The sequence below is a fragment of the Podarcis filfolensis genome (genome assembly GCF_964270895.1).
Source record: "Podarcis filfolensis genome assembly, chromosome: 16".
NCBI classification, from domain to species: Eukaryota; Metazoa; Chordata; class Lepidosauria; order Squamata; family Lacertidae; genus Podarcis; species Podarcis filfolensis.
This window is the reverse complement of record NC_139620.1, coordinates 40,368,613-40,383,844: the sequence shown is the minus strand read 5'-3', so window position 1 is coordinate 40,383,844 and position 15,232 is coordinate 40,368,613. Positions and strand designations below refer to the sequence as shown.

The following is a 15,232-nucleotide window of genomic DNA, read 5'->3' as shown; positions in this document are numbered from 1 at the left end:
AGAGAGACAGAAAGCACCATTTGTATAACTGATTTCTGTGTCCATTTCATTTCTCATTGCCTCAGAAAATGAAGCTAGTAATTAAGATACAATTTTGATCATGCTTAATAAACTTTGGTGTCTTTTATTACATTTCACATGTGTGAGAGACTATTAAAGACACCCCTAGGTAATTCAGACAGCTAATTTTGTTACTAAAAAAATTATATGTTTTACATTCTTTGCAATAAAATGTAATTGCATTTTCTTCTGCCTGTGCCTAGAATATGTCTCCTACACAGACATCAGCAGAGGAAGCTGCTTTCTGGATAAAGTTACTTCCAGTCCACCAGCCCAGCATTTTACAGGAATTGCTACTTTAAAATACAGGTTCAGAAATATCACATGTTCCCACAGAGACAGTGAGAGCAAGTCAAGGGCTTCCGAATAAGAAAGGAACCAGGGAATGACTCCAGCAACAACTTTGTGGCAGGGCAAGACATAGGCCTTTGAAAACCCACCAGGCAACTGGGGGCAGGTGTTTGAATGTGAGGGAATTTCCCTAGGAGCTTGGGGGCTGGAAGGTGTCGGATCTTGTCCCCAACAGGAGCTGGGGCTGTTGAGGGAGCAGCTAGCCCAAGGATGGAGAGCCTTCAGTCCACCAGGCTGTTTTTGCCAAACCATGGCCACCTGCCCCACATCTGACACCACATGTGGGACAGGCATGGGTGTAGCTCCAAGGGAACCATTCAGAGCTTGAAGTGAACTCTCCACAGTTTCTTTGCAAGTGGGATTCATTGACAGACAGACAGCGCTTGTGAAGGTGGACTTCCAATGCCAACCCATCCATTGCTTTTGTTCATTTGCAGGTGCAATTTGGTGAGCAAGCATCAACATTTCATCATAACAACACCCCACCCCCTCCTGGCCCTCCAAGTGCCTTTGCGTGTGCCAGGGGCCAGAGTGGCTGCCAGTTCCCCCTTGCCCAGCCTGGGGCTGCAACACAATTTCCCACAGAAAGCAGCCCTGGAAGGAGGAGCTGGGAGAAAGTCTGAGTGGGAGTGGAAGCAAGCTGCTGGGCTCCTCCCAAGAGGGGGCCCGACATCTGCCTGGCATCCTGTTCAATGGCAGAGTTCGAGGGGAGACATGAACCCCTCTTGCATCTGGAGAAGGAAGCCCAGCTGGGTCAGAGAGAGAGGATGAAGGAAGGGGTGGGCCCCACAGAGTCGAGGTGCAGGACAGCCGTGGCTGCCACTCCCCACTTCCAGCTCAGCAGCCAAAGCTCCCCCACCCCCCTTTGTGCGCTGCTGGGGAAGCCAAGAGCCAGTTACGTCAGACAAGGAACACAGGAGCTGAGAGATCTCATGCTTTAATAGACACAAAGGAAATCACAAAGGAGGCGGCCAAATGCCTTAGGAATTGCAATAAAAATATGAAATTCTTTTTACATGGTAAACTTCGTAATATAAAAAGTTTAATGCTGTCTGGAAACGGGAATTTTAATTTACAAAAAAGTCCATATAGGCCAAACATGGCAAACGCTGCATAAAGATCAGAGAGTGCAGAGGACCAGCCAGCTTTGGACAAGCAGGGAGGCAGCATGTGTCTGTGTGTGTGTGTGCCAGGATCCTCCCCACATTCCCGGGAACAAGAGCCCCACCTCACAAGAAGACGTGACCAAGGGGCAGAGCAGATGGACCACAAGGCCCCCAATGGACACAAGCAGGTGGAAACCACCCTCCCCCAGACCTTTCAGTTCTCCAGCATGACCCTAGATTGGGCAAGGGCCTTGGCGCAGGAGGGGAGCGGGCAGCATGCTCTGGCCAGCTCTGGGCCCCACAGAGACCAAAGCCCAGGTGGCTCAGGGACCTCTGCAGCCTGGAGTCAAATGGAAGGGCCCTCTCTTGGCGAGGGGTGTGTGTGTGTGTGTGTGTGTGTGTGTGTGTGTGCGAGTGGGGGGGGGACTTGTACGTGGCATCACACCGAACGCTTATTGCTCACTGTGAGAAGCAGTGTTGTCACTCAGACATGCACAAACACGACAAGGAGGACGATGAACGAGGAGGGGCTCCACAGGGGACAGATTCCTGGGGTGCAGAGATATGATCCTTCCTGAATTTCCCCATATAAGCGACAAACCTGGTCGATTCCTCCTCACGGGGAGCAGAGGAGTGAGGTGAGAGCCAGGATGGGGGCAGAGGGGAGAGGCTTTGCTGAACGTGGAACTTGAGGCCAAAGGGGCCCTGCAGGGAGCCCCCTCTTCCCCCCTCAAGGGAAGAACTGGCATTCTGAGAAGGCTGGAGGCTGCAGCACCTGGCACCACCAGGAAGCGGGCGGAGGAGGGCGGCAGCCCATGAAAGCACCATTGCTTAGACTTCTGCCTAAGAAGCAAGCAAGGAAGGAAGCACAGAAGCTCTGCAGGCTGCAGGGGGCGGGGCTACAGGCCCTCCCAAGATTTTGCAGAAAACCTCCTGCAGCTGCCTGCAGAGTGGCTTTGCATAGAGTAGACGAAGACCAAGAGGTGCTCCCGAGAGCTCGCACCCACAAGGGAAGAGGCTGGGCCTTGGGGGGCAGGCCCACCACACCCACCAGCCAATGGGCAGGACCCCGAAGGGTTGGGTTCCCACTGATGGGCAAGCGGCCTGCTGGGACCTGCCCTGTCTTCCCACTCTCTGGCTTCCGCCTGCGTCTCCTGGCCTGGATGAAGGCTCCCCCCTCCCCTCGCAGCTGCATAGCTTGGAAATGTGAAGAAAGAAAACCAAAGAAAGGAGAGGAACCCCAGCACTTGCTCCCCATGTGCCAGCAAGCTGGGCAACTCCTGGCAACCCCCACACTCCTGCCTTCAGAAACCCAAAGCCCCTGGCACAGTAATAGGGATGTGGGGGGAGGAAGGTGGGGAGAGGAGCAGGGGGACCTCTCCTTTGTGCTTGGGACGCAGAGCCCGGTGTCTGACCCAAATCAGGTGAGCAAGGGAAAGCCCCCAGGAGGAGGCAAGGTGGCAAAGGGAGGCAGGAGGCCTGGTGCCAGATGGGGGGCCCTGGACCTCCAGGCCAGCAGCTACTGCCCCAGAGCAGAGTCGCGTCATTGTTTGCAAAGGACAGAGCCTGCTGTGGTTTGACTCTGCGCCAGCTCCAGCACCCAAGGGATCCTCCTGCCTGTCCCAGCCAGACAAGGTCTCTAGGCGGGGTCTAGTCATTCCAGAGAAGACCCCTGGAGGGCAGGCGACCACAAGACCACACTTGCATCTCCCAGAAAAGGGCCGTGCCAACCCACTTCTAGCAACCCACCTCCCCAGAAGCATCAAAAGAGAGGCTTCTCCCTCTTCACCACAGACAGTTGTTTGTGAATCTTGCCTGCTAGAACACCCTCCTCCCACTCCAGTCCTTGGTGACTCTGGAAGCTGGTATCCGGCACCCGGGGGGGGGGCACTGAGAGGAGGCAAGCTGCCAGCTGGCACCGATCCACAGCTCTAGCCTCTGCCCAGGCAGCTCACTGAGCGCCTGGATCCGCCTCTGCCCACCCCTCCCAGCTCGTGGCTCAAGGTTCTGCCTCGTCCAAGGAAACAGGCGAGGACAAGGCCCTGGGCTCCTGACCAGCAGAGCAGGTAGCTGGGGGCTTCAGCACTTGGAGGAGGGGAAGAACCGTCCCGGCGACAAGAACTTGTAGCCATTCCCAGAGGGCAGCCGTGCGGGGTGCCCAGGGCCTGGGGTGCTGGTGGGGGCTGGGGCCTGTGCCGGGGGGGCCAGGGGGCTGGTGTGTCCATTGGGGGCACCCCTCTGAGGGGAAGAAAGTGGCCGAGGGGCAGATAAGTCCTTCAGCTCCAGTTTGTCGGCCCCTTCCTCCTTGCCGTGCCGCGGAGACAAGTTCAGCAAGCTGAGGACGTCCCTCCTCCCCGAGGAGCTCCGGAAGATCTTGAGGGGCCCCGTGGGGTGCTGAGGGGCGTTTTGCCAGAACATCTTTAGGTTGTGGATGGCCTGCACCTTCTCATCGATGGCGGCCATCTTGAGCTTGTCGAGGGAGGGGGCGTCGGCGGGGCTGGAGCGGGCAGAGCTGGCGGAAGAGTAGGAGAGAGCGGGTGAGGGGGTGCTGCCGGCCGGGGAGTGGTGCCCTGAGCTTGGGGAGGCGTTCCTGGGCGATTTGGAAATGTGGGTGCTGTAGGGGGAGCTGGGGTATTTGAGCCGGAAGGGTGAGGACAGCAGAGGCGGCTGCTCCCCGGGCAGGAACCCCCCCTGAGGCTCGGAGCTGGGGGACGGCTGGCTGCTGTGGGGGCCAGCCCCTTCCTCTTGGTGGGAGGCCTCGGAGGTGGTGGGGCTGCTGTAGCCAGAGCTGACTTTCTGCAGGGAGGAGCTCCTGGCAGGGGGCTTTGGCCGGAGGGGGGCAGGGGAGGCCTGGCCCTTGTGGCCAGAGCACAGAGGCCTGCTGAAGGCGCTGGTCTCTGAGGAGCGGAAGGAGGAGGCACGCCCCGTGGGCAGCAGGGGGGCTCTGGGGAGGGGGTCCAGGCTGCTGCTGCTGCTCTGTGCCAGCTGGCTGCTGCGTTGCAGCTGCTCCACGGCCAGGAGGTGGCTCTGCGTCTCCTCCAGGATCTTCTGGGCCAACTCGCGGGGGTCCAGCGGGGGCGCGCTCTCCTCCTGGGACTTGACGGTGCTGTCTGTCTCAGTGCTGGACTGGTCCGACTCACCAGTGTCCGAACTGGCCAGTTTCCCAACTTTTTGGAAAGGGGAGTTTGGGCTGGGAATAAGAGCCATTTTCACAGGGGAGTTGGGAGAGCTGACACTCCCCTTGGAACTGACCGAGACCACAACGCCTCTGCCTCTATGAGTCCGGGAGGGATTGTGGTCAGGGGAAAAGCGCCCCCGCCTGCTGTCCTGGTAGGTCGCCAGAGGCTCGTTGCTGATGATGGAGAAGCCTTCATACTCCTCGTCGTCTTCCTCCTCCTTGCTGGGGACAGCACTGCCTGGAGGCGAGAGCTGCCCGTGGGGCGGGGCAGCCCTTTGGGGATAGGCATTCTTGGGCCTCTCGGGGTCCAGGCGCCCCCTGGAGCCGCCCCCTTCCGCCACGCCACACTCGGGCTTGGAAGCAAAGCTGATGGAAGACGTGATGGAGTTGAGGCTGTAGACGGAGATGGCGTCGGAGCCCAGGCTGTCGGGGCATGGCGGAGAGAAGGGCGGGTTCTGGTAGCACAGCGGCCCAGGGTTGGAGATGGACTGAGCAGAGGCCAGCGACTCGAGGGAGGAGGAGCTGTCCAGGCTGAGTCGTTTGGGGAGCTCCGTGGAGTCTAGAGAAAGCAGAGAGGGGCATGAAAGCCAAGGAGGCAGCAGGGGTGCTCCCCGAGGCCCAGAGAGGAACAGCCTCAAGCGCTCTTACAGGGGTTGACCCCCTGGAGCCAAGCTGTGAGTCCCCACTGCTCACCACTCAGGAGCCCCCCGAGGGCCACATGCTGCTGGCAGGCACCCCACCCCACCCCTCCTTTGAGGATTTGGTGCCAGTATCTCCAGCTGCTGCCGCTTGTCCTGCCGGCCACCCAGGCATGGTTGCCATTTGCCAAAAAGACCAGGCACAGTTCCAGAGCAACAGCTGAGCAAAGGAGCGGTGGCACCCAGGCCTCCTTTCCCAGCCCCTTGGTGCCCCCCGCCCAATCTCTTGGGCAGCTGCTGGAGGACATTCCCCGTGCAGGAAGCTTGTGTTCCCATGCCCACCATCCCAGCCAGAAGGCGCCCCTTTCCCAGGCAGAAGCCTCACCAAAAAGCGAGAGAAGCGTCTGCAGAGCAAAGTGCATCGTCCGGCGGCTGGCCTGCTTGCCTGTCTTCAGGATCACCTCCTCCTGGCCAACTTCGCACAGGTCGAAGCCTGCAAGCAAGACACGGCTTAAGCCCGGGAGCCCACAGGGAGGGGCCCAGTGGGCAGCCCCTGGAGCAGGAGGACCTGTCCTGCCCTCCCTCCCGGCTGGCACCCCAAAGGCACACCCCCTGCCTTACCGAGAGCTGCCAGGAACTCGTGGCAGCCTGGCAGTCGCCAAAGCTGGACGCTGATGGAGACCTGGATGGGGGCCAAGGAGAAATCTTGCTCCTTCTCTCCCACCTGGAGCTGCACCAGGACTTGATGGAGCTGGAGTGCAGGAGGAGGAGGAAGGAGAAGCAGTTAGTTAGAGGCAGACCAACCCAGCTCGACTCTCCTCCCCCTCCCCAGCCCCCTTCCTCTCTGGAGGCCAGCCAAGGGAGGAGCAGGAGGAAGGAAAGAGCAAGGAATGTGCTGCTCCGGGGACAGGGCGGAAAGCAAGGCTGCTGCTGCTGCTGCTGCTGCTGAAAAGGACACAAAGGAGGGAAGCAGAAGGCTGCCCCCCCACCCCAGAACTCAGGTGCAGGATGGGAGAGAGGGTTGAAGGGAGGGTTCTGATACTCACCATTCCTACCATATTTTTAACAGCCTTTGGGAAGCAGAAAGGAGAATTGGGAGAGAGAGAGAGAGAGAGAGAGAGAGAGAGAGAGAGAGAGAGAGAGAGAGGTGTTTAGAGCCAGGAGAGGGCGCGCTCAGGCAGCAGCCTGATGGTGTCCCTTTGCAGCAGGGTGGGCGTCAGGCAGCGCTCCTTGTCTGGCCCCAGTGATCACTGCCAGAGGGGCCTCGGGGGGGGGGGGTGACACGCCACTCACCCTGCTGATGAGCTGCTCTCCCGTCTCAGAGGCGGTGATGAGCTTGCAGAGGGCTTGAAGGGCAGCATTGGGCAAACCTGCCATGGAGAGGCAGAGAGGCCCCATCACTCTGGGGAAAAGCCCCGCCCTCACCCCCACCCCAGGCCCTGGGTGCCCCAGAGGGGCCCAGAGGCTGCCCTGCCCAGCCTCTGCCCGAACCTCACCCAGCAGGGATTGGAGCGTGGTGCTGCACTGCTGGAGACGGTCTCCGGGGTCTGCGGTGGGAAAGAAGACAGCTGCGGGGAGCCCGCTGGCCGGGGGATCCAGCCGGAAGCCCACCGCGGTCAGGAGAGCCTGCCAGCCTGGGATCCCGCCCACTTTGTTCTCCACACTCTGCTGGGAGGTGTACATGGAGTTGTGCTGCCCGCTGTGGATCCGTTGCAGGGACTTCTCAACCTATGCGCAAAGCAGAGTGTGTGAGCTCCCTCCCGCCTCCCTCCCTGCCCCATCCCAAGCTAGAGGGAGGCTCCTGAGGGGCTCCACATGCCCCACATCCGGCGAGAGCCCCCAGAGAAGCTCAAGGCTTGAGGTGAGCACAGCCAGCCCCTTCCTTGCCGCTTGTCTCGCCACCCACATGCTCAGCTCCTCTGAGGCAGCGGCTGCACACTCACCAGGTGGAGTAGGACCCGCAGGGCATCGCGCGCCCGCTCTGGGTGCTGCAGGATGTCGGTCAGGGCTTGGCCAACCAGAGAGGAAGGGCTGTTCAGTTTCACGTCGCTCCCAATCAGCATGAAGCCTGCAGCGGGGACAAGTCTCACTCTCAGGGCCTGCCCAAGGCATTTTGGCACCCGAGGCAAACCACAAAATGCTGCCCCCTCCTGCCAGGGAGCAAAGGGGAAGTGAAGGTGATCTGCTTTGGGAACAAGGTAGGGGCTGCAAAATCACTTGAAGTGGGAATCAGAGGGCATTCTAGGGGCAAAAGCGGCCCACTTTCAATCATGCCGGGCCAGTGCTGAGACTTAGAGACCCCCAAAGGCAGCCCCTGCCATTTCTTCCCAAGGGGTGCACGGAGACCAGCAGTCCCTCCTATTCGCCAAGAGGCCACTTAGAGGCAGCATGGGTGGCAGATCCAACCTCCAAGGAATGTGCCATCGTTGCCATTCCTTGGAGGTGAGATCTGCTGTCCCTGTGGATCCTTCCGCCTGAGGCAGTCCCTCACCTTGCCTCATGGGTGGGCTGGCCACGCTCGCCTTGCACATGGTCTCAGGGGTAAGAGCCACCCTCTCTGACTCACGGCAAGGGCAGGGCAGGGGGAGCACCCAGCCCCCCAAGCTATGCCAGCACCACCTTCGGCTCAGGACATTCACAGCCACAGTGACCTCCTGGTCTGGGGTGGGCACCATGTTCAGGACCCTTCCTCACCTGCCCAGTTGGAGGGGTGGGCAAACTGCTTGCTGCTCTGCACCATCTTCATGGCCTCTCCCAGTGCTGCGCTGGCCTTGAGGCCTCCAAGCAGCGCCGTGTAGAAGCTGTGGACAAACACCTTGGAAGCGGCCGTGGGCACCGGCCAGAGGGAGACCAAGACGCAGTGGGCGCCAGCCGCCAGGAAGGCTCTCGTCAGCCCAATCACCCCGTCGGCCGTGACCTTGCCGTTGGACTCCTGGTAGGAGCCCAGCACCACCAGCTTGAGAGGCAAGCGCAGGTCCAGCACGTCGGCTGCCGTGAGCAGAAACTCCTGGAGAGGCGGGCAGTCTGAGATGCTCTCTGCGTCGCTGGTGTCGTCCTGCATGCGCAGAGACTCCGGGATGGTGTAGGAGTTACCAAAGGCACCTTTGCTGCCGGCCGCCAGGCTCTCGGCGTTGGGCGTCAGGACCAGGGCGGCCAGCTTCCACGAGACGTGGGTGGCGAAGTGGGCGCACTCGGCCTGGGCCAGGGCGCTCATCACTCGCTCCTTGGTGGCCATGCTGCCCACCAGGGGCTGGCAGCCCAGCAGCTCCGCGACTGCATAGGCCTCCTCCTCGGCGGAGGGCATGGGCCCCCACAGCCAGCGGTCCATCACCGAGGGGGGCAGCTTGGGGTTGCCGATGACGGCAGCCATGGCAGGGGAGCTGCCGTATGCAGAGGGACCCTTCTTGGCCTGGCTCTGGAAGGGCAGAAGGAGAAGCTGTGTCACCTTCCCCAGGGCTGGACTGCTCACACCAGCGAGCCCCGCACAGGGAATGCCTGACCACGGGGCCACCCCTGCTGGTCGGAGGACCAACTCCCTCGCCCCCTCACTGCCTCCCAGCTGGGCACTTGCACCCTCTACGTGCTGCTGTGGCCTGGCAGGTCCTTGGTTGGCGCTGTTGGCATGGCAATGCGGGCCAGGGAGCTGTGGGGTGGAAGGAGGAAGAACAGGGGGGCAGACCCAGGGCTATACCTTCCTGCCACAGGAACAAAAGTGGCTTGGGGGTCTTGGAGGGTCACAAGAGGGAGGCAGGGGTGGGGGGTAGGACTCCCTGCCGCTATGGGACAGCAACGGGGCGGCTCTGCCCCACCAGCTTCCCAGGGCCCAGAGGACGCGGAGGAGAAGTGGGGGAGCAGGCAGCCTACCTTGGCGCTGGGGTTCAGGGCGCGGAGGGAGGGCACTGCAATGAGGCTGAAGCGCTCGTACAGGTACTCGTTGGAGGAGCTGCCCTTGAGGAGCGCAAAAGGGATGAGGTACAGCTCCCCTTCCAGCACCAGGACCAGCTGCCGGTGGCGGCCGACCGGCCCACTGGAGTGCATCAGGCCCTGGGAGGGAGGGAGGGAGGGAGGGAGAGAGAGAGAGGAGGAGGAGGAGGAGGAGGCAAAGATCTTTTGGAACACACACACACACAGGAACACACCTGCCCTTCCTCCCAAAGGTGCCTTGGGTGGCACAAAACAAACCAAAGCCATTCAGAATTATTAAAACAGCACCCTCACAGGCAAGTTCCCCAACTGCCAGGCTGAGCTGCATTTTCCTCCTGCACACGCCCCCCGCCACTGCCACCCAGGGAGCCCAGCTGCCCACAACAGAGCAAGGCAGCAAGGCCAAGGGGAGAGGGGACCCGGGTCAGTGGCTAATGAAAGACCCCAAGGCCCAGGAGAAGGAGGTCTGGGGAGAGAGGCAGAGCCACCCACTTCTCCTGCCTGCCTGCCTGCGACTCTCTCGCAAGCGGCCGAACCAGGACTCTCCCTGACAAGACGCCGCCACCACAGCAGGTGGCCAGGAGGAAGAAGGCAGGAAAGACTTCAGCTCTGTACTTCTTTCTGGAGTGGGACAAAACTGGTGGCCAACTAGGTTTCATTTACCCTCACGTCAGGCCAAAGAGGAGGAATCCCAGAAAGGGAAGCCACCCCACCTTGCCCCACCAGGACCCTCTTGCAACCCCCCTCCTGCTTCCCAGTAGTGTCCAGGGGGGGCTTGCTATCCCAAGGGAGGCACTGCCCAGGACTTACCCCTTCCATGGGCCCAATCAGCAGGTCATAGAGGGAGCGCAGGGGGGACTTGCTGAAGGAGCTGAGACGGCGGGGCAAGGAGGAAGAGGAGGAGGCGGCTTCTTTGGCTGGGGACGTTGGGCCTCCTCCGCTGAAGAGGCTGTTCATGCTCTGGCAGCTCCTGTGGAGAGCGGGGAGAGCGTTGCAGGTCTAGAACCCCAACCCCTCTGGCACACACACCCCAAAAGCCCTGCAGAAGTGGAGGGCTCTGCTGCCCCTCCTGAGATGCCCATGGGCACTGGCTGGAATGCAACAGGAGGCAGGGGCTGGGGGGCACATCTTCTTCTCCAGAAGTTAGCCCATGCCCCACGGCATTGGCACAACCTCCATGGGGGAACATTTTGTGGCTGAGTGAAGCAGCGGCCGCCAGCTCTGACCTGGAGAGAATGGCATGGGTCCACTTCAACGCAGCTGAAGCCCCAGTTGGCGAGAACCCGCAGGATGGAGGCAGCTCCCTCTGCGCCAGCCAGCTGGCCCATGCCAACCACAGCCGATCCCTTCAGTCTGCCCCAAGAGCTGAGCGACCTTGCTAGCTGGGGGCAGGGAGGAGGTCCATCTCCTAAGCCTGGCTGGAGAGGGGGCACCGGGCACTGCCCAGGGAGGCTCCCTCTCCCTCTGCATCTCCTTTCCCAAAGGGCCCAGACTTCATGGCTGCTCACCACACAGAGATGAGTTTGAGATGCAAGAGGAGGAAGCAGCATAGGCTCTGAACAGCCAGCAGGGGGCAGCACCTCTCCACCCTCCTGCCTTGTTTGTGAGACCAAGAATTTATCCCAGGGACAGGTTGCGGGGGCACAGCTTAATGAAGACCAAGGGAGGCCTGGCAGGGTGCAAGGCAAGCACCCTCTTCCAGGCCCTGCAAGGCGCTGCTTCCCTCCCCACCCACTCTTTTGGTGCTGCCTTGGGACTCTCCCCAGCCTGACCCCTTTGGTTCTGGCTGTGTCCAGCAGCTAAGCCACAGTACAAAGGAACCCCCCCCCCCATCGCTCTGCCTCTGCTCCCCTCCCAGAAGGGAATGTGGCCTCAGGCTGAAGAGGCTCCTCAGGCACCCCCAGCCCCCAGTGCAACAGAACCTCTCCCTCCAGGAAAGCGGCAGGTCCAGCTCAGGACCCCATGGAACGTTTACCGCCAGGAAGACACACGCAGAATGGAGACGGGCCCCTTTGCTGCCAGTAAAATGACTGCATTTAGTTTTGCCTTTTTTGTTGTTGTTGTTTTGGGGGGGGGGGGTTCTGATGTGAACTGCCCTGGGATTTGCAGGTGAAGGGCAGTATGTAAATTTAATAAATAACCACAACAACATTGTTGCAAGAATGTTTAATTTTTGCGTTTTAAATCTTTAAACATTTACTTCATTTTTGTATGGTAACACTGTGAGTCTACAAACTATTTCTAAACCAGAAAAAAACCTTCTTCCATTTTACTGCAGTACTGATGGTTTCTGTTCCCCTTATTCTCCCAACCTCAAAACCTTGGAGCTGCCGCCGAAGTTCCTTCAGACACAGCTGCTCTGTCTCAAACACCTGGATAGATTGTTAATTACCCTTTGAACAAAATGAAGCCTTTTATGGGTAGATCACATCTTTCGCTGATTTAACTTTTTGGACCCTGGAGGCTGAGAGGGAGGGTGGGTCAAAAGGAAAATGAATCAATACGGATTTATATATATTAGTAACTTTGCATTAAGGTAACATTTCTCTACATAGTGGTGTATTTTGTAATATTATTTTGTTTACGTTGTCTGTTGTTGCTTCAGTTTTCTGCACACCAGTCAGAGATATTTTTAATATATTAAGAAATTAAATAACTGAACAATCAACTTTCACGATCATAGCTTTACACGGATTATCAAAAAATAAATAAATTCTTAGTGGGGGGGCCACAGCTGGCAATCCCAGCAGCCATTGCAAGAGAGTTGTGGTGTGGTTGGAGAGTCAGAGGAGCGTGGTGGAGTTTGCAGCGAGTTGCAGACTGCAGAAGGGCCCCCAAATGCAAGACATCACCATTAACTACTGCTGGGAGAGGGCCTTCTTGGTGGTGGCTGCTCCTAGACTCTGGAACTCCCTCCCTAGAGAAGCTGGACTGGCTCCTTCCCTGCTGTCCTTGCACTGGACAGTAAAGACCTTGTTCCATCAGGTTTTTGAGAACTGACTGCTTTCAATTAAAGGGCTGGTGCCATGTTGTTTTCACTGTAATTACCAGTATGTTTTAAATCAATTTTTTAATGTATTATATATAGATTAAACTTCATCAATGTTCAATTGTTTTTAATGACTGCTTTTCTCCCTATGTTTTTAGCTGTTCTAATTTTTATCTGTAAACTGCCATTGGTCCATGTCAGGGAAAAGGGTGGTATATAAATAAGTATAACAAGAACCACAACCAAGAAAGCAAAGAAGCAAAGAAGCGAAGAGCGGCCTGATGCTCAAAGAGGAGGTGGCTGTGCAGGACTGCCTGAGGGATGGCAGGCCCATGTGGACAGCAGCAGGCAGCTATGGCTGGAATGCGTCCAGCATAAGTGCCATCAAGGTGCATGAGAAGCAGATCTGTGGGGCTGTGGCAGCAAGCACACCACTCACTGCAAAGATGCCCAGACAGGCATGGGACAAGGCTTTGATGAAGACAGAGAAGGCACTGAACGTGTGGTTGGAAGACACGAGCCAAAAATGCACTCCTAGGGATGGCAGTGCCTTGTGGCAAAAGGCGCTCAGCCTCCATGAGCACTTCCAACCTTCCACCACAGATGCAGACTGGCCTGCCAAGGACTTTGGAGGCAGCCCCAGCTGGCTTAACAGCTTTGAGCATTGCTTGAGCCTAAAAAATGTCTGCACGACTGGGGTAGCTGCATCTGCAGACAAAGAGGCTACGAACGCATACCCTGAGCAGCTAAAGGGCGCATCTTCCAGAGCAAGTCTTCAATGCAGACAAGACAAGGTTCTTCTGGAAGAAAAATAATCTCCTTCTTGTGCTTTGGCAATCCAACAAAAAGGCCTGGGTGACTTCTTCATCCTATCTGGCCTGGCTCCACAAGTGCTTCATTCCAGAAGTGCGGCGTTGCCTTGAGGAGGAGAACCTGGAGGTCAAACGGCCACTGCTTGAGGACGATGCTCCTGGGCACCGCAAGGCACTCTGCTGAGCATACAGCGAGGTTGAGGCTGTCTCTCTGCTCTGGCCAGTGAGACCTCCCTCATCCAGCATCTGGATCAAGATGGGATTTGCTGCTTCAAGTCTGCTTACACAAAGCTCACCTTCTGCTGGATGATCAACACAACTGATGCTGATCCAGATCTTGATCTCATGGCATGCTGGAAGTCCATCAACATTGCCCATTGCATTACTTACATCAAAGAGGCCATGGATGCAGTCACGCCTGAAACAGTGAGCGCACACTGGAGGAACTTGTGGAAGGAATGTACACACATTTCAAGGGATTTTCAGGTGGAGGACACCGTGCAGATGGCCAGGGGATGGCTTTCTTGGCCTCATCCAGGAAGAAGTGGAAGGGCTAACTGAGCACCAACAGGCATCAACTGTTGAAGAGCGAGAGGAGCTGGTCAGATCAGGTTCAGAATGTGAGGATGAGGTTGAGGATGGTGGGCAGGATGAGCCAGCATGTGGGAACCTGCAGAAATTTTCTCACCTCTTCCAAGTCACAATGCACGCAAATGATCTGACTTGCAGTGTTTGACCCCCTCCATGGAATGCAGCCTGAAGATAATCCGTGGGGTTGCATACTAGGAATTGTTTGACAAACTCAAGAGACAACAGCAGCAGTTGCCAATCACCACGTTCCTGGTCAAGAACCCAGCAGCACCATCACCAAATGAGCCCGTGCAACCCACCTCTGGATCTGAACCACAGCCATGCACTTTTTCTGGCTATCGGTCAACCCTGAACCAACATCCAGCGAAGAGGAGGAGGGGAGGAAGATGAAGAGCCACATTCACCGATAAGTGCAGCTATTTCTTTTCTTTTTTTACTGTTTTCTAGACTTTATGTGATTTTGCGTATACACACAATACTCGTGTAAGAGGTGATTTATGGTATATCTTTAAATTTCATACATATACTAAATGGTTGTTTTCAGGGATACATTTCATGTTCTTAAAGTAGTGAAGCAAGCTTAGCTGTGTTTTTGTTTTGTTTTTAAACAAAGATTGCACTGTGTATGTTCAGTAACTGTCTAAAGTAACTGTTGTTCCTGAGTGAGCTGGAATGAGGGGGAAAGCCCAGTCCCCACCCAGGAGGTTTCACTTTTCTGCCCAAGCCACGTCTGAATGCCTGCTTCTGCCCCCACCCTGGACAGCGAAGTGGGGGGGTCTCAGCAGGCAGAAACCGAGAGGCTAGAGAGAAGGAGGGTGGCTGGAGAGAGCCCCACGAGGAGGACAGGGCAGGGGCCCCCAGGGCTCTCCTCTTCCCTTCACCCTACCTGTTGAAGAGGTTGTTCCTGCTGACCATCCTCAGGAAGCCAGTGGGGTCCGAGGTGGAGTCCAGCTTGTGGCTCATCTCCTCAAACTGCTGGTCCATGATGTCTCCTGCCTCACTCTCAGTTTCGCTGCTGGCCGAGGCTCTGGCAGAGGAACAAGAAGCAGGAATGTCAGCCGGAACTGAGAGAACACTGGGGGGGGGGGCATCTGTGGTCCCAGCAGCAAGCAGGGCCCAGAGAAATAGCTGGGCAAACAACACAAAAGGAACAGCTGTGGTGAGTTTTTGCTTTTCAAATTCCAGCTTGTTCTCTGCTCCCCCCCCCCCGCAAAAAGCATGATGCTTTCAATCAGTCACAATTCAAAACCTCCCCTTCAGCACATTTGGGGTAATTTCAACTGCAGCTGCCCTTCTCAGAATGCAGCTGGCTTGACCGCCTTCATTTGGCCAGTACAGATCAATTAACAGAGCCCATCTGCATGCTACTCTCCTCCCAACACAGATTTCAGGGTAGCCACACTCCTGGGGGGGTCTCAGAGGTCTGGCCTGCCCCCCCCCCGAGCAGGGGCTGCTGCCAGCCCTGCTGGCATGACTGGGGAGCAGCAGAGCCACGAGACCCAGCAGCAGAGAACTAGGAGGCACATTGCAGGAGAGGGTGGAGGAATCTTCCTGCTGCTGCCAGAAAGCTCAGGGTGGGGGCT

At 57.6% G+C, this 15,232-nt stretch overlaps 1 protein-coding gene across 1 annotated transcript in view; it reads right to left on the bottom strand.

The window, feature by feature from the left end:
• Window positions 1-1,332: 1,332 nt before the first annotated feature.
• TTC28 (tetratricopeptide repeat domain 28) overlaps window positions 1,333-15,232 on the bottom strand; it is a gene marked incomplete at its 5' end in the record, with an annotated part of 117,798 nt that continues 103,898 nt past the window's right edge. Inside the window, 11 exon segments of the mRNA XM_083589602.1 lie at window positions 1,333-5,254; window positions 5,719-5,826; window positions 5,955-6,084; window positions 6,380-6,403; window positions 6,627-6,703; window positions 6,830-7,061; window positions 7,277-7,401; window positions 8,028-8,748; window positions 9,198-9,377; window positions 10,068-10,227; window positions 14,536-14,676. Coding sequence (XP_083445728.1) covers window positions 3,597-5,254; window positions 5,719-5,826; window positions 5,955-6,084; window positions 6,380-6,403; window positions 6,627-6,703; window positions 6,830-7,061; window positions 7,277-7,401; window positions 8,028-8,748; window positions 9,198-9,377; window positions 10,068-10,227; window positions 14,536-14,676 — 3,556 coding nt within the window. The 3' untranslated portion in view covers window positions 1,333-3,596.